At 37.4% G+C, this 18950-nt stretch overlaps 1 protein-coding gene across 2 annotated transcripts in view; it reads left to right on the top strand.

The window, feature by feature from the left end:
• Positions 1-18950, top strand: part of FAF1 (Fas associated factor 1) — a 158911-nt gene that overhangs the window by 31362 nt on the left and 108599 nt on the right. For both annotated transcript variants that reach the window (XM_064665251.1, XM_064665252.1), the window contains 4 exons: positions 6120-6166; positions 8509-8717; positions 11775-11866; positions 12228-12316. In XM_064665251.1, coding sequence (XP_064521321.1) covers positions 6120-6166; positions 8509-8717; positions 11775-11866; positions 12228-12316 — 437 coding nt within the window. The remainder of the gene's footprint in view (positions 1-6119; positions 6167-8508; positions 8718-11774; positions 11867-12227; positions 12317-18950) is intronic.

Genomic DNA, 18950 nt, shown 5'->3' on the forward strand with positions numbered 1-18950 from the left:
TAATTTTTCTAGTATATTATAGATTGCTTAATGAGGGCTTTTTGGTATATTTCATTACACTTTTAGCTTTAAAAAAAAAGTTTAATTTGCTGAAATTCAGCAAATCTTGAGTGATCCTCCAGCAGGATGGATTGATAGCACAGCTGAATACTGGCTGATATGTCCAAAATATAACAGTTAGAATCTTTTTTTTCCTGCAGAACTCAAAACCACAGTATGTTTGTCTTGTGTGTCATCTCACCCTCTGTAGTGAGGTTTTGCATGTAGGTTTTGGTTATATTCACTTGTGTAATCAGAGAAATAAATCTAAGATTAAATGCTGAAAGGGTCAGGCCAAAGATAAAAACAGGTTTTTCTTTGTTTTGTAGTGTGAAACATCAAAATGACCATTTTTTGGTTATATTTTAAAATACAGTCCTACCAGCCACTGGCACCTCTTCCTCTTAAGACAATGGGCTCTCTTTCCTTCTACTGATGTAGAAAACAGCTTGGGGTGAACTTTCTGAATTTGTGATTTGAGAGAAATTGTTTTTATATCAAGGAGATGTTAAATATATAATAGGAAGAAGAGGCAAAATAAACAGGAAAGACACAAAATGCAGAACTTTGTTTTTAGCTTACCAGGCATCTTAAACCGAAAGTAAAATCTGAGTTTGTGGCATTTAGGGAAGAATACAGATTTTTTGAAAGTCATAATAAATGAGTCCCCTCATCTAAGAAAGCTCTTACTGAATTTCATAGAAGTAATTAAATATGTGGTTTACGAGGCTATTGCATTAAGTTGAATGCAAAGAAAAAATTATAAAGGCTATAAATCTGAATGTGTCAGACCTACAGAAAATTGGAGGATTGGAAGAAAACACCGCATGAGCAAGTGACTCCATTATATTTCCCTGTGACTTTCTGAAGCAGTTGATGCTGTTTGGTTGGACATCCATGGATTTTGGATTAAGTCATCTGCTGTTGCTGTTCTTATTACCCTATGTCTCTGTCTCATTTGGATATTGTGTTTGTTTAATGTAAACCTTCTCAATTTTTAGCTAAACAAATGTAAAGCTCTGCGTGGGCTTTATTAAGTAGACTCAAGTGGTCTTACTTGCTGAATTCACTCAAACTTAAATAAGGCTTCTGGAATTCTGTGCAAGCAGCTTGTGCTGGTTGTGTTAAGATGAAATGATTATTTATCTCAGTGAAACTCATGCAGCTCTCATGTCCGTGGTATTTACATTTCTGTAGCCTCTTCCTCTGAAAGGATTGTTCTTCCAGCATTGTGCAGCTTGAATTTGCTTTCTTCTTTTGCTTAGAGATGTGTTTTCTAGTATCAGTTTGGAAAGTTGATCTTGCATTGTGCTTTGTAAAAGCTCTTGCTCCACATTGGGGTAGAGGTTTGAGTTTGAAGAGGAAAATTTTAAAGGGTCTGTATCTAGGGTAGGGTCTGGAAAGCCATTCTGTGGTATGGAGAGTTGGAAAGGAGAGAGGAGGAACAAGAGGTGGCCACCGAGGAAGAGTTCCATCCTCACCCGTTGCAGAAGCCTTTAACTGAGCTTTTGCCTGGGCCTGATTTTAATTGTTAAGATAATTCATCTAAACATCACTTCTAAATTTTGGAAATTTAAAAATTATCTCCCATCTGTAGTCCATGAAGAGGAAGGAATCCCCTGCCTTGTATATCACTGTATGTATATATATATTTGTAGACCTCAGCATGTAAATAATATGATTGGCAAATCCAGTCCTTCTTCAAACTTTGTGATAACCACTGAGTATTTACGACTTGTGAGTTTAATGTTTGTGCTATCTAAAATACTGCAATTTGTTGATAAATTTTGATAGGACCTTCATTCCCTGGGATGAGCATCACTGTAAGATGTGCCTAATTGCTTTTAAATGGTTAACACTGTAATTGTGTATTTTAAGAGAAGTCATCAGCATTCTTGCTTCATTGTTGCTGTTTTCGCTCTAACACTGTTTTGTACTCATAAAAGATAGTCACATTTAATCAGAACTGACTAACGTGTGTAAGTTAATATTCCCTTGAGGAAAAGTTCTAAATTTCACAGTTTGCTTCACAGTGTTCTTTAGTCACTTAAATAATTTCAGTTTGTTTACAGAATACCACAGAATTTTGGGTTGCCCAAACAGTTAAGGAATTTGGTAACCTTTCATTAACCCTATTGCTTTTTGTTTCCTGCAAACATAGGGAAGAAAAAAGTTGGATTTAATATGTTTTGATATTGTTATTTGAAAGTGTGCTGCTGAAACAAACACAAAAAAAATATTGTTACTTTGGACCTTTGTAATGAGCATTTGTCAGTCCAGTATTATATCATGTTCATTTAAAAAAACCAAGATTCACAGGCATGTTTACCAAGATACACTCTTGGATGATGAAGTCACAGAGTGCTTGAGTTGGGAAGTTGTTTCTGGATGCTGGTCTGGTCCAAAGCAGGTCCAATTAAGTCAGGTTATGCAGTGCTTAATGAATTCTTAAATAAGCTGTTCCAATTCCTGAATATATGATTCATATCCATAAACATAATGCATAAATCAAGAATAGCTAAATTCAGCTTACAATTTCCTAAAATAAATGGTAGGCCTGGTAGTTGTTTGAGTGTTGTGTGTTATGGTAGAATTTGCCTATGTATAGTACTGAGACACACCTGAGATTCTTGGCTTTGGGAAAAATCTTCTGAAACCTCTATAATTTTCCATTTAAGGTGAACTTCACTCATTAAATAGTGATAGTATTTGAACAGGCAGATACTGTCGAGGCTGTGGTACCTCATAGCCAGCAATGACCCTCGTGGACACACAGTGGGTTCTCCCACAGCATATGCATGGAATGCCACTTGCACTCTCAGCAACAGGTTATTGGGAACTGAAGATCCAGACATGGTATCTTTCTGTTTAATAACCCATGAAGAGATTTTGCACTGGTTATTAAAATTATTTCAAGCGAAATACCCCCTTTTAATTGCTATAAATTGGTCAGAGAGGCTGGTGATCAAAGATACGTGTTTGGAGAGACAAAAAATGTGATATCTTTGAATGTTTGCATAACCATAGAGATGTGATCTTCTCTCAAAGGGGACTGACACTGGGGAAGAACAGCCTGGAACACATCCTGCCTTAGTAACGTGTTCTTGTTTTAATTTTTTTTGTAATAGACACAACCTTCTCCCAGTGAAATTCTAAAGCAGATGGTTGTTCCTTTTTCTTTTTTTTGTTGCAGGGCCTACTTATAGCTGTCTTGTAAGAACATGGATATTTAATATTTATGCAGTATGTACATATGCACTGCTACCATTTGTTGTTTACACCATTTTAATCTTCCATCTTGCTTAACAAACAGTGTCCAGACTCTTTAGTTTTACAGTGTGGTTAATAGAGGTCTTTCCATCAAAAGACTACATAATACTGGTGCTGATTTTTTTTCTGCTGTGCCCCTTAAATGTCATCAAGTTTACAAAACTAAGGACATGAACAAGTGAGTTATTCAGTTTTAAAGAAAATAGCTTGGAGCCTCTATCATATTTAACCCCTCTAAGCAGGCTCAGAAGAAGTTTGAGCCGATTTAATCCTCTTGAGACAAGAGCTTTGACAGAAGTGTGGAAATGCCACACTGCTTTATTTCTTTATAGCTGAAGCAGCTCCTTTTTTGTGAGTAAAGAGAACTCTCTTGTGCCAGCAGATCATTATTAGTGTAGGTTCTGTGGTACAAAACCTGTATTTGCTCTCTGTGTCTTAGAGATGCAAAATAAAGGATAATTTTGCCTTTCAACTAACATTATCTAGTGGTTGACAGAAATTAAATGTATGTTGCTGAAGAGTATGGGAGGGGGAAGCCAATCCTGAAAAACCCAAATAAACCAAAACCTCCTACTCTTTCCTGGAGGTTTATTAGATGAACACGATCAAGAGCTATGTATGACTACAAAAACCACAATGATGATAAATGAGACACATTGTTAAAAAGAAACCACTGATTATTGCCATGCACGGTGGATAAACTGATTTAAAAACTGATCTGGTAGGGAACTTTGGTTTCCCTGTAATTTGATACAGCCTCATGGGTTGTTGCTGTAGCTTATAGATACATCTGACCTTTTCCTTCTCTGCTTTTTTTATTATTAATTATGCAATATTTGTTACTAAATGCATGATCTTATTGCAATATCATAATAATTTAGCTGAGTTCAGCAATAAAGCTTTTTGACTTTATGTAGCCTTAATTTTTAATGGAAATTGTAAAAAATCATGTTTATATATTTGGAGGAAAAGAAACCATAGCATTTAAATCTTGATTACATCTATTTTTGTCTTTATTAAGCACTTACTTAAGCTACATTTTTTAACGTCAGTTTGTAAAAATGATGCTGATGGATGAGGAGTGTTGGTAGTTCGGTGGCAGTATATGACTTTGTCCTCCTGGAGTACCAGGGGATCTATGAGCTTCTAAACATCAGTGTTCTCTTCTCCATCAGGGACTGGACACTCATTCACCAGGTGTTCTGGCCAACAGGGCAGGTATATCTGACACACAAGGATATTAGAAATTGTGATAGCAGAATCACATGAATTGCTGCTGGTAGAGGAGAAAATAGAGATTAGTGTGATGCTCCAAGCTCTCTTTAATCACGCTGTTAAACCTAACAAATATGTACCTGTGAACTCAACATGTGATTATAAAGATTGTCACAGAGAGAAATAGAATAAGTCTTTTGAAGTCTGTTTTTTTCTCCTCTCTAGATTTTTTTTTTTTTTAAATTTTTCTCATTCCCTGCCAAATTCCCTCCCGTGCTATTCCACCTTGTCTGCTCCCTGCTGTGCTAGGATTAAAAGCCTGAAGTTAGGTGGGGTTCTGACGTCTTTGCTCCTGTGTCTTCTAGCAATAGTCAGAACAAAGTTTAATCAGCTGAGGAGCAAGTGTGTAAGTCACCTTCACCAGCTCACATGGAGTCACTCTAAGTGCTCCTCAAATCTGAAAAATCCTAGCAAGGAAATGCTTTTAAACACTTTTTTGGTGGTTTGAAGCAGTCTGCAATAAGTTGGCTTCAAAATACTGTTTAAGAGAGTCTTACTTATTTTCCAGGCTTTTCCCTCATCCTGATATAATTTCAAAGTTTATACAAACTACTGTAGCATCAGATGTGCTGGAAATTAACTTTCTACAGCACAGAATGGAGCAATGCTACAAGAGATTTAGCAGAAATTTTGTCAGAATTAGGGTTTTGAACTTGCAACTGGGGTATGTTGTGACTATTTAAAAATATAATGTGTTCTAATATAAGATGGAATTCATTAAGATATTTTTATAGTTAATAACCCTGTAATTTCCAGTAAGACCAAACCTGAATGCAGATGGCCAGGTTTGTACTTACACAAGTAATATTTTGTTTATTCTGGTGATCTGGACAGCATGGCACGGTATTTAACTTCATAAACCTTACTTAAAAAATACTTCCTCTTCTACCTGAAGATTGTTTGAATTTTGGGGGTGGTCATTTCTGTGATTCCCTGGCACAGGAGTGCTCCGAGGGGGGGCCGGGCGGTGTCTGTGTGTGTGAGCTGGGGGGAAGGCGTGGGTGGGGAGGAGCCCCTGGGGCTGTTTGCTCCCACTGCAGCAGTTTGGGAGCACACGAGGCTGGCAGCACGCGGTGTGTGTGCAGCTGGGCAGCTTTATGGGTTTGTGCAGGCCTGATGCGTCTGGGAAACGTAATATTTTCTGTGTACGTGCTGTCTGGCTGCCCTGGCCGTGCACAGTTGGCTCAGTGTGTTTGAGAGCAGCGTGTCCAAGGTGTGTGAGTAGCAAGTGTACAGAGTGTTATATTGACTGAGCGTGGGCCAGGCAGTTTATTCCCATGCATTCCACCTGGGAAACCCATCACAATCATGCAGGAGTCTGAGCTTCAGTTCCTGTTCATTTGCACTTAGATGTGGGTTTTGTTTTATGCAGATACTGTAATGCCAATACTGTTTACCAAGAATATTCATTGAATGGAGAGCATTTCAGGGCATATTTTGAAGCAAGTTGATCACACTTTAAAACACATTATATAAGTTCTGGTGTATTTTTGTTGTTCTGTATGCTTGACTCAAAATCTGTTTTCTGTTCTCAGGCAGCTATAAATGGTGTTATACCACAAGAAAATGGCATTCTGCAAAGGTAAGCACACAGGACTGGAGTATTACTTGCAGAGAGTGATGCTGGGTAACAGTCACATTTTTTTCTTCCTGAATCCTAAGATGATGTAATTCTCCTTTTAAAGCTGTTTCTGGACCCACAAATTCTATTAGTGGCAAAACTGACTTAACATTCAATTTTCAATTGGTGGAGGACTAGCTCAAACATCTATTCAGATTAATTTTTATTTTGAATTCACTGGTTGCTGGGTCACTCTGTGTGGGGTTCTCTCTACTGAGTCTGGATATTGGTTTGCTTCTGGCTAAGTATTTTCTTTTCCCTTGTGCATTTTTAAAGGTATTGATATTCCATGCTTCCCTGTTCTTGGCCAAAAGTGTTTGTATTTTCATAGGTTTTTTTTTTTTATTTTTCTTGTATTGAATTACAGGCAGCAGAAGCTGCGATAGATAAAGTAAGGTTGTTCCTTTCTAAAAGTAGGTTTACTGATTTTCTTTCAGTTTCTGAATTAAATTTTGGCTTGTATACTCATGCTTGGATGTCTTGAAGTCACTGAAGCTTGTTCTTCTAAGTGCTGATGAGGCAATTGAAAACAGCAGAACAGGAATTGAGTTACCTGAGAGAGACAGTAAAGTAGTGTTTAAAATTTTGTTCAGAAAAGTACTTAATGTACTATTATAAAAAGTTTAATGACGGCAGAAGATATATAATGTAGGTAAATTGGTGGTTTGACCTGTGTGTCAATACTTACTAAAGCTATCATTAAATAGAGTCAGTTTTTGATTGAGGATAAAACTTTATTTGCTCAGTTAAGTTACTAAATATATAATTACTGTAAGGCCTACTTAGTCAATTTGAGACCAAGTCTTTGTTGTACTGAGCACTTTTTCTACCTGTGTTAATAAGTCCTGACCTCAAAGCATTTCTATCCAAAATACCAGAATGTTTGATTGGATGAAAGAAACTGGGGAGTAGCTGTAGTAGTTCTGCCAGACTTGGATAACATGCTGGTCCAGTGTCCACCTACAGCATTGTTCCACAGTAATTCGTCAATTTTTAGAAATGAGTAGATAGTCAAATGTGTTCCAAATGGTTTTTTGGGTTTTTTTTCCCTTCCAATGGAAGTGGTTTAAAGGGAGGCTTGGTAGGCTTAAAGCCTGGTTTTGGTGGTTTTCATATGAGGCTTATTTTACTGATGTGAGGCTTTTTGTGTTCCATTAGAGGTTACCAGTCAGATATAAAGGATGTCTTTTATGGTGGAATCAAATAGAATTAATAACTGGGCTTGAAGTAAGTTAATTTATTGAAGTGAAAAAAGCACGTTTGGTTTTGTAATTTAGTTGTTTGTTTTACAATCCAGTCTGCAGAATTGGGTTACTCATTGCTTCTTGGGTCTATTAACAAAATGGTTATAGTACTTAATTCATAGTTGGCCATCAGATTTAAGACAGTGACCCATCACTCGGTATTTATACTTTTTTAAATCCTGAAAATAAGACTGTTTCTTGTACTCTTTAGACTTTTGGGTCTTTGACTTTTGAACTGTGGGTCTCTGAGTGTGGGTCTTTGTAGCTGGGAGTTCATCCTTCTGAGCCTGCTGATGTGAGAAGTGAAGGAGCTCCTTGTTTTACAAGCACAACATGTTTTTTTGTTTCAAATGTAAGGCACAATAATGGGGTTTGCAATAGCTGTGACATGCATTGCCATCCACATTTGCACTTTTTAAAAGTTCAGGTCTTCTCTAGATGACAGATTTGACTTGCTGTATGAAGCATTTCCATTGAGAGATCTCATGGTATCTTCAAGAGGGATAGAAGGCATTTTTCAAATAAGTTCTGTTAAAGAATGGAAACGAGGCAAGCTGTGTTTCAGCATTTCCTAAATCCTTCCTTGCTTGGCTTCCATTCCTTCAGTGCATACCTTTTCTTGTCTTGCATCCACCATCATGATGTCTTGTAACTGCTCAGCACAGGTGATCTTCCTGGTAAGAACATCTAAAAGGCAAAGCTTTACGCTTATCAAATGAAATGCCAGTTTTGATATGGTCATAATCCTTCTCAAGATAATTCTGGTATTAATTACATAATGATTTTTAGACTGGAATACTTACTTAAATGCTTGTTTGTCATCCATGCTGATCTCCTGTTGCACTTCTGAGTCCTGAAATGTTAATGTTGCTGATATGAAAGCTGTTTTCGAATTACTAATGGTTAGATGCATAGTATATTCAGATATGACAGTAGTTATTCAAGAGGTGCCTGCTGTGGACCGTAATAAGTGAATAACACTGTCATTTCACTTTGCTAGCTTTCATTTAAATGTATCAAACTGTTCTGTTTAAATCATCTTATCTGCATGTCTTTCAGTGAGTACGGTGGAGAGACTTTACATGGACCAGCCTATGGCCCCACAAGTCATTCTACAGCAGCTTCTTCAACCCCTTCCTCATCCTCAGCATTTCGCCATGTAGTGCCATCTAGACAAATAGTGGAAAGACAACCTCGAATGCTTGACTTCAGGGTTGAGTACAGAGACAGAAATGTGGATGTAGTACTTGAAGACAGCTCCTCAGTTGGTAAGGATTTGTAAAAATTCAGCGAAAACTGTTATCCTAAAACAAAAACAAACTCCCAAAATTCAAATCCTAAAGCAAAGCAAAGCAAAACCCTTCAAAAAGGAAAAAAAAATCCCCCCAAAATGCAGCCTCCACAACTACTAACCATTTTGAAATCTCTTTACAGCTTTAAAAAAGCAAAATTTCACTAATCCATTGTAAAGGTTAGTGATCTATCAAATATTTATTTTGAAATCTAGTTTTCTTATGAACTTGCTTCAGAAACCAAATGGAGATTAATGATTAAGTTTAGGCATGAAAACGTAATTTGGGGCAGGATTAGTATAGATGCAATCTGTTAATAAGTGGATGATCTTAGCATTTCCTCTTTGCATCTGTATGGCTTCTCTTTCTTCATAGGATTAGTGACAGGATTAGAGATCTTCCCGGTGTGAAGACCATAGTTGGATTCTTCTCTGCTCAGTTTTTGTTTGATTCTTTTGTTCAAATTAGGGTTTCTTTTATCAGTTTTATAGTCTTTATCCTAAAATTGTTGCATTTTCTTAGAACTATGATATTGTTAGTGTTATTATTTACATTCCCCAAACTGTGAGTTAATTTACTTTTGCTAAGGAAGAAGAGGGTTTTTTTTTATTTTTTGTTTTTAGTGAAGAGCTTATACAGATCCAAATAAGGAACTACATGAAGAAATAGTTGATAGAAACAATTTTCTGTGCTGCAGCCTTTTGTCTGGGATGAAATTTTCAAATTGGAACTTTTGATCCTTATTTGTCTTTTTAGGTGGCTGGTGCCACCTAGTGATGATTAGTTTGAATTCTTGATGCGTGTTCTATGTTTTCTATTGCACTGTTGCGTCCATGGAAATTAGACATAAAAATCTGATCAAATCAGGATTTTGCAGCCATACTGTTATGTTTTTTCTTTTCTTAATAACTTCTTGATGGTTTTTACCTGAAAGCTGTAGGGCAGAAGGCAGTTCATGTCTTCTATATCTTGGGATATAAAGACTGAGGGCAGCCTTGTGTTTAAAACCTTTGAGTTTAAAGTCCTGAGAGAAGTGAGCAAGACAAATGGTAGAATTTCAGCTGTGGGCTTGAGGAAAGAATATTTTTTGCTTCTTTGGGGATCTGCTTGGCAGGATCCCTGGAGGGCAAATGAGCCTGGGGGAGCTGGTTGATCTTCAAGGACAACCTCTTCAAAGCACAGGAACAGTTCTTCCAACATGCAAGAGGAGCAAGCATGGCAGAAGGCAGAAGAAGAAAGAATTTCCAACTGAGCTAAATGCTAAAAGAAAGTACACCAAAGGGGGAAAGTAATGGTGGGCTACCCTGGAGGAACACAGAGGTGTTGCCAGTGCGCAGATTTGGAGTTAGGAAGACCAAAACTCAGGTGAAGCTGAAACCACTGATGGATTAGAAGTGTTTCTGTCAGTACATCAGCATGAAAAGGAAGGCTAAGGAAAATGTGAACCTACTGTTCAGTGGTGATTGCTGCACTTGGTCTGTGGGAGAATTATGGACGAAAATCTTCGTGGAAGCACTTTCTGAGCACAGGAGAGAAAAGAAGGTGATTTGAAACAGCCAGCATGGATTTGCTAAAGGGAAGTTCTGCCTAATCAGTCAGCATTATTTATTTGCCTTTTGTGATTTGATGACTGGCTCTGTGGACAAAGGGAGAACAGTGGATGTCACTGTGGCTTTAGTAAGGCCTTTGATGTACTCTGCTGTTGTGTTTTTCTATTCATATTGTTAAGATAAGGACTGGATAAAAAGCTGCTCAAAATAAATCTTAATCACATCAGAGAAAGTGCTGATATTCTGAAGGGCAAGGCTGCTGTTTAGACGGTCCTGGACAGCCTGGAGAAATGGGCTTACAGAAGCCTCATGAAGTTCCAAGAAAACAAAGTTGAAGTCCTGCATCTGGGATGGGATAACTCCATGTATTCCCATCTGTGAGCTGGCTGAGGACTGATAGGCTAGAAAGCAACTTAATAATAAAAGGGATCAGCAGTGAACCCTTGCAGTGAGGAAGGCCAGCCATGTCCCAGGCTGTGTTGGCAAGAGTGTAGCCAGGATCCAGGGCAGTAATTATTACCCTCCCTTCAGCACTGGCAAAGCTGCATCTGGAGCACTGTGTCGGATTTTGAGGTCCCCAGTGCAAGAAAGGTGTTGATATTCCCCCCCAGGCAGGGGTTTGGAACACAGGGCTAATAGGAGAGGCACAGAGAAATGGATTTGTTCAGCCTGGAGAGGGGCAGGGGAGAGGTACAGACCTTACCTCTGTCTATAGCTACCTGCTGGAGAACACAGAGAAGATGGAGCCAGACTTCTCTCGGAGGCTTATGATAATGAGACACAATAGACACAATTTGCAACATCAAGAATTCATGTTAGATAAAAGAATTTTTGTTGTTGTGAAGGTGGTGAAGTACTGGAACAAGTTGGCCAGAAAAGTTGTCAAATTTCCATCCTTAGGTGTGTTCAAGAGCTAGCTGGACAAATCTTTGACTAAACTGATTTAATTAGACCTTTGAGTTGGGCTGGAGCCAGATGAGCTCCTGAGGTACCTTCCAGCCTGAATTATTTTATAATTGTAATATAACTAAAGAGAGAAGAGAGCATCAAAATGTACAAAACATCAAAAAAGCTGTCAGAGCAGTCAAATTGTATGAACATTCCAGTTCTTCAGGTCAGGACTATTGATAATGGAATTTGGTATCAAAAATAAGCACCCTCTTTGTTGCTGGCAAAGTTTGGTGCTCCAGATAACATACAGCTGTAAATGTGTGTGTCTGACATATGCAGAATTATCCAAATATATGTCCAAATCATCAGATCCTCCTGTGATTCTCCAATCATTCATGCTTTGTGATTTTTTTTTTTAAGCTTCATTTGTCCTTTACTGTTTGAAGTGGATGTTACAAGAGTAACTAGACTAAAAATTATTTGGGTAGTAAATTTTTCCTTGGTATTGTTTTTTTAATTATGACTCAGTACTGTTTGAAATAAAGCAGTAAGTGGGTGTATTTTATGTATTTTCTTTGTTTTTTTTCTTTAGGAGATATCAAACATATTCTAGAAAATGAACTTCAGATTCCTGCATCTAAAATGCTGTTAAAAGGGTGGAAGACTGGAGATGTAGATGATAGTGTAAGTTTTCAACTGTGTTTTCAGTTAACTGAATTCAGAGTTTCAAACTGAGCATCTGTGGGTGGGGATTACAATGCAAGAATTTTGAGTTTCAAACAGTGTCAGATGTCTCGGGTGGCACAAAGAACTCTTAATCTAAAACATCACCAAAAAAAAACCCCAGGACAAATCACTTTAGTTTGTGTTGGTTTTATATGTAATGTGGCCCACCTACAAAAATGATGTTTTGAAGTTACAGTAGATTTATCTTGAAACAAAATATTTGGTGGTGTTGTAAATAAATATCAGTAATTAAAAGAAATAAAATAATATGTCAGAATTGGTGAACGTTTTGTATTTATAATGATTTTTCTCCCCTCAGACTGTTTTAAAAAGTCTACACTTGCCAAAAAATAATAGTCTTTATGTTCTAACACCTGACCTGCCTCCTCCTTCTTCAAGTCATTCTGGGTAAGTCTTTTGACCATAAGTTCTATTTGTATGATTTGGTTTTTTGTGGTTTTTATGTAGCCACATGTATGTGCAGGGATCTGTAGTCAGTAAATACTAAAGCATTTTCACTGCTCTAGTAAGTGTTGGGATGAGCTACATCAGCACCTCGTTGATGAAAAGAAGATTGCTGGGGTTTTAAAACCATGATGTGGTACATGAACGTTGTAGGTACATACAGAATTTTACACCTCTCAGATGTGATAACTTTAACAGAAGTTCAGTCCCTGTGGAAATAAGAGCTGGCCTTGCAGAAGTTGCTGCATTATTTTAGTTCATTTAATGTATCTTATAAATCTGTATAAATCATTCCCAGCAGATCAGAATTTTCTTTCTGGAATGTTTGTTACATTATTTTATCTTTTTTTTTTTTGACTTTTAAAATGTATGTAGATAGGCTGAATAATTAATTTCCTTTAACTGAGTAGGGTATCTTTTATTACTGATTTGAACACTCAAGAAGCAAGCAGTTGAGTGTTCATAAGCCACAGAATCATCAAGGTTGGAAGAGACCTTCAAGATTATCTACTCTGACCACCATAATCAGCCCTGAAACATATCCCCAAGGGCCCCATCCAGACATCTCTTGAACACTTCCAGAGAAGTGTCTTTCTTGTTGTGAGGGGCCCAAAAGGGGACACTGGATTTGAGGTGTGGCCTCACCAGTGCCCAGTACAGGGGGACAGTTACTTCCTTAGTGTCCTGTTGGTGACACTATTTCTCATACAGGCCAAGAGGCCATTGGCCTTAAGTTGCCCCACCTGGGCACACACTGACTCGTGTTCAGCCTCTGTGGACCAGCACCTCCAGGTCTCTTTCTGCTGTCAGTGAATATTCTGAACGTTTGCAAATGAAATGATGTTTTAAGGAAGATGCTCTTATAAAGTAATTTGCCATTACCTAATTACTTCGGTTTGTTTTCTTTCCTGCCCTTTTTCCCAAAGGCAGTCCTGTATGTGCTTTTTACCAGGAAAATGTGAATGTTATTCGGTAGCCGCTAGAGGGTGCGCAGGAATTGAGCCTGGGAAAGGAGCTGCTCCAGACCAGCCAAGGCAGGGAGGGAGGGATGCGCTTGGAATTGGGCAAACTGCATGAATTCCATGTTGTCTGAAGAGGGAGTTGGCTTCCTGCCCTTGTAGGCGATAGGAGAATATTCTCCAAGTGCAGTCGTATTACTAGTGAAGGGAATGCTTTGGATCAATAGAACTTAATAACTGGCATCCTAATGACTAAAGGTACTTTATGTATTACTAAAAGGTACTTGTGCACATTACCCTGTAGTCTGTGGAGGAAATAAGAATGCTGATATGAATTATAAAAACGATGATAAAGGAGAGGAGCATTAAGAGAGGGAATAGTGGCACTTGAATAGAGGCTGGTGAGCTGCACATGAACTGTGTGTGCCAACAGGAGCTGTAGTTGTATGGGAGGACAATAAGCCATTGTACTTCAGCAGCTATTTGAAGAACAGTGAAAAAACACTAGCTGGTAATTGTTTCCATTTCCAATTTCAAAATTTTCTACCTAGGTATTGCTGTATATTGTAATTTGAATGTCTTCAGTTCTGGAAAGAAAATTGGGGTCTGAAGAGTGTTGTTTATTGCAACTGCAGTAAAGTATATAACAACAAACTGTTTAAAAACAGTTCCCAGCCTTTTTTATTGGATTAATAGTTTTAAAGAACTTTACTTGTTAGTAAAATCAAAGTGGTTGTTACCTTTTATAGTTTATACTTGTTTCATAGTGGAGATTAGTTCTGGATATTTTTAAGATAAAAGTTGGTAGCTTTGGGATAGCAAATGATGACTAATTAGTGGCTATTTAAACACGGATAATTTGAAGGCTAGATCATCTCCCTGAAGTCATAAATTCTAGATGAAAGGGGAGGCTTGCCTCCAATTAAAGCATCAATGCAGATCAAAACACATCTAATTGAAGCAATGTACCAAACCCAGTTACACTGTTTACTGCCTACTGTTAGGTCAGTTATTATTCAGATTAGTTTGTTACCCACAATTTTTAAAAGCATCTTGTTCACATCTATTATTAATGGATGTTGAAGAACTTTGCCTCTTTACTTTGTGAGTTCATCTGTTTTCTTCAAATGCCTTCTATTTTGAACTAGAGATAAATAGTTGTTATTTGAATATCTCCAGAAAGTGATATTTGAAAAGCCTGAGATTCCAGTATGGGGTATTTTATCTGTCTGCTCTTCGTAAAAGGAACAATCTGGTCTCAACTCTGTAAACTCCAGTTTGTGCCCATTCTTTACACTGAGGCAGAACAGTGTCTCAGACATCCTTTTCCAGCATACTGGTAGGTAGGCATTGAAGTTTATTGTGACAGACTGAATGGGCTTAACCCAGTACTGACTTAAAACCAGCATCTAAATGTAGTGGCAAAGTGATCCTGCAGTTTAAACAAATAAAAATCTCCTAGGGCATCTTTGTTCACCAGTGGCCTATCTAAAGCTGTTATAGGTAATAGAAACCCAGTGAATTACTACTGCATGCTAGTAAATTGAGGTGTAAGGATTAAATTTAAATGTCAAATACCACCTGTACAGTTCCACCCTGCTTCCACAATTTCAGCTGGCAAATCCATACTTATCCATGCACAATATCCAGAACAATAGCCAACGTTCTTTGAGTTGTGGATGTAATGAAATCTGATTTCTGGTGAATTCCTGCCTTCTAGTGAATTCCCAGCTGCTGCAGTAACTCAGTCTTCTCCATCCATGCTTCCTGTGATCTCACCTACCTCTGATGCTACCTCCGGTTCCTCTTTTTCTTATTTTAGCACCTGTGTAATATTTTTCCCCTTGCATAGAGTATCCACCTCCAGTTGGCAGTCAGGTAACGTCAAAGGAAAAGTGAAATCGTGTGCTGTGTGTAGTTCTGAGATTGTTGGCCAGAGGTCAGATGGATAGAGTATAAAATACTACACTTGTAATACAAGTAATACTTAATACAGCCTTTTACTAAAGTGGGTGGTAATTTGGGTCCCTTTCCTCTACTTGGATGTTGATTTGTTCTCAGTCTTTGAGAGTTTTCTAACACTGCCAGACCACCTTAAAAGTAGTGACTATGTTCAAAAGTTAACAGATGGGACAGGTGGGCGGAGAAGAACATGATTTCCTTTGGAAAACAGTCTTACAAGGAAAGATGCCAAAGAATGTCCATCATTTAATCATCCAAGGGGAGAGATCCCTTGCACCAGCTTTGTCAGATTAGATTAATCACTTCCTCAGTGTGCAATTCCTTCCCTTTGTTGCCTTGGATGCTTCTTGAAAGCTGACAATACCCAGTTCAGGAAATAGGTTTAGGAGAATGCAAGAAGAAACATCAAAAGTGTGGGCATGAGAGTCTGGCCATGGAGTTGAGTCATCCAGATTCTCTGTCCTTTCTATCCTCTATGTTCTGGGAGATGCTTTTCATCAATTTTTTTGTTGTTGTTGTCATTTTAATGGCTATAATGTATTTTAAATTTGTACTTTTTATGCTAAATAGCTGAAAGTCTTAGATACTTTATTATATCTGATGAATCATTGGAAAGTTCAAAACAGTTAAGCCCAGGTGCATACCTTGGGGATTATTAGAAATAACATATTTCTGCTAAGTGATTGTAACTTACTGAGGAAGTGTAATCATCTGTGTGGATAGGAAATAAAACCCACAACTCCTATCTTTCAAGGAATGGGTCCATATATTGCTGAATGCTTTAGATTGTTGCAGAGCAGTGGTGTTGGGGGCGCAGTGTCTTGTATGTTATCAACTGTAGCAGAGTGTTAATTAAGAACGATGTAACCTGCAACTCCAATTATTAGTATTGTGTGTTTAGCTGGACAGGAGCAGTGCCTTGCTTTAGTTACTTTGAAAGCTTCCATAAGAATGGTAAGATTAATGTTTTATTTTCACATCTGCTCATGAGACAGTTTAAAAATCCTGAAGTTTAAAATGCAATAGAATGTAAACAAAAGGGCTTCTGCTCATTTACATGTTAGCCAGATTTGCTAACTGATTGCTGTTTGAACCTAATCTACCACCTCCTGCTGCATTAGCTACAACAAACATTACATTTACATACTGATTTCTTATTTTGTTTTAATGTAAATAATCTGTAATTACAGTAAATTTGGACTTCTGTTGACATGAGCTTGTATAAATCTGTAAGTTTAAAATGGAAATGTTAATTACTTTGTGCCATACCTATTTATATAAAAATCAGAGATTTTGGGGGAAATCTCCCCGTGACTGAGAAAAATCTTACCTAATGGGAAATACTGAATGTATTTCATAAAAACTCAGAAAACTGAAATGAAAAGAAGCATTTACTGATCGTTGATTAAGGATATACTTTCAGTCTCAAAGTTTAAAATATATTATTAAAATTTCAAAGAAAAATGGTATTAAAAAGCAAAGTATTACATCAAAAATCAAAGCATTAAGTCTGACTTAAGTGATAGAACTACTGTTAAGTTCTATCACTTAACAGTAGATAGAACCAGTCTGGTTTATGTGTTTTATATGTCCAAGTCTCTTGCTAGAACCGGTCGGAGCAATGACCGTGCTAAGGTCTGTTTTCTTTTGTCTATTCTTGAACTTCTCTTTGAGTGTCAGCAGAGTACCTTAAATGGAGGATTGGTGCCCAAAAATACAGGTTCCCTGGCCTCCTGTTCTGAAAAGTGAGTGTATAATCATTCAGCTGAGGTAAAAAAGTTGTAATGGCATCATACCACCTATCAGCAAATGCTTTTGAAAGCTAAGGTTTACAGTGGGGGGAAAATGGTGCTCGCAAGAGTGGCCTACTTTAGTCCTGTTTCTTTTCCCAATAATTTGGTTTTCTTTTCCCAATTCTTAGGTTAATTCTTAGGTTTTCCTATTCTTAGGTTAATAAAATTCTCTTAGCACTGATGGCAACAAAAAAAAAAGAAGAAAAAGATAAAAGAAAATCTGTCTTGACTTTAGTGGGACCTGGTGTTTGGCCCTGACTTTTTTTTCCTTTTCATGCAGATATTTTATTTGAAAGATTGTAGTCAGCTAATAACATTTTAGGAAAATTAAACAGCTGCAAACATGAAGCCAGAATTTTAAAAATGTGCTACATAGTCAAAGTCAGTCTTCTCAATACACTTGTGTGGACCTAAAAAGAGATAAGGTTCAGTTTACTGTCACTGAGAAGTTTCCTTTAAATACTTTTATATTGTAAATTCTACTGTAACCTTAATGGCTGAAAATACAATTTTAGGGCATGGTATAGTTTGGAAGCAGAGTTCTATTGGCACAAATAATTTGGGGTAATCTACATCCCCAGTTGCTGGAGGAAGTTAATATGGGAGGGACTGACATCACTGGCTGTCCAGCTGCGTGTTCAATTCCTGCAGAGGAGCCTTGGTACCAACACTGGCACCAACCACCCATGGGGTGTGCCATCAGTTCTTCCTCCCTTTCCCTTTCCAAGTCTTACAGCTGTCAGACCATGTGAGATTTTGATGTAGGAGCTCCAGGGAGTAGATCAGTTGAGCACTGAATGTCTGTGTAAGCAGAAGTAATATTCCTCAATATATTATTTTTCTGTAATAAGAAAGAAGAAGAAAAATTGAACAATTAACCGTGCACTTTATTTGCTAACATTTTCAAACCCAGTTTTTACTCAGTTTTTTGCAGGTTTTGTTTCTTTTTTTTTTTAGCCAGCTTAATTTTCAACCTCTTCTTTCCCCTCTGCTTATCTATGAAAATGTACTGAGAATTTGCTTGTTAACAAGCTTAGTTTGTGTTGCTTAGAAATCCAGAAGTAGAGGTGTCAAAATTGTTAGTTACTTCAAAAATTAAGGCTTTTAATTTTTAGGCACTTGATTTAAATTAACTCTGTTTGAAGGGTATTTTTTCATTTTCTACATACTTCCCGCTGTCACAAGTGGAAAGACCTTTCCTATGAGCTTTTCGTTAGCATGCTGTATTTTGGGGAGTACTGAAGGGTCTGTATCGTGCATAACTGGAGAGATTGAGGGTTTGATCGGACTAGGCTGTTTCCTTCTATGTTTACATCAATTACAGAATGAAAACATGAGTCATGTTATCAGTTAGCATCTACAGATTTTTCAGATGGAGTCAAAATTAGCTGTAACAGAGCCTTGTGTGAGTCCGTATGGAATCCAGAGCCTTTCACATATGCTGTGATTAATGTTTTCAGAGCAATTAAATATGTCGTTTGCCTCCAGTATTTGCTGAAAACAAATAAAAAATCAGAATGTGAAAAAGCACAGCAGGATATTTTAGTTGCTACTGAACATTTGCCAAAAGAAAATACGGTTATGGCAATGTGAAACTTATTGACAATGACATTAGAATTACCTTTGAAAATAGGCATACAACTTTGCAGGACTCTTTTTTTAGGCCTTTTCTTACAAGACTTTGTGACAGGTTCAGAAAATGTCATGTTCAGTATAGATGACTACAGTAGAATTTGTAGTGTCTCTCGTGCACATGATCATACTCAGCATTGACAATTAGTTATATTTATTTTCCGTATTACAAAACTATAAAAGACAAGAAATAGAACTTTGTGAATTCATTTTGTAGTAAGTGATTAATAA

This window comes from Pseudopipra pipra, chromosome 9, assembly GCF_036250125.1.
Source record: "Pseudopipra pipra isolate bDixPip1 chromosome 9, bDixPip1.hap1, whole genome shotgun sequence".
NCBI lineage: Eukaryota > Metazoa > Chordata > Aves > Passeriformes > Pipridae > Pseudopipra > Pseudopipra pipra.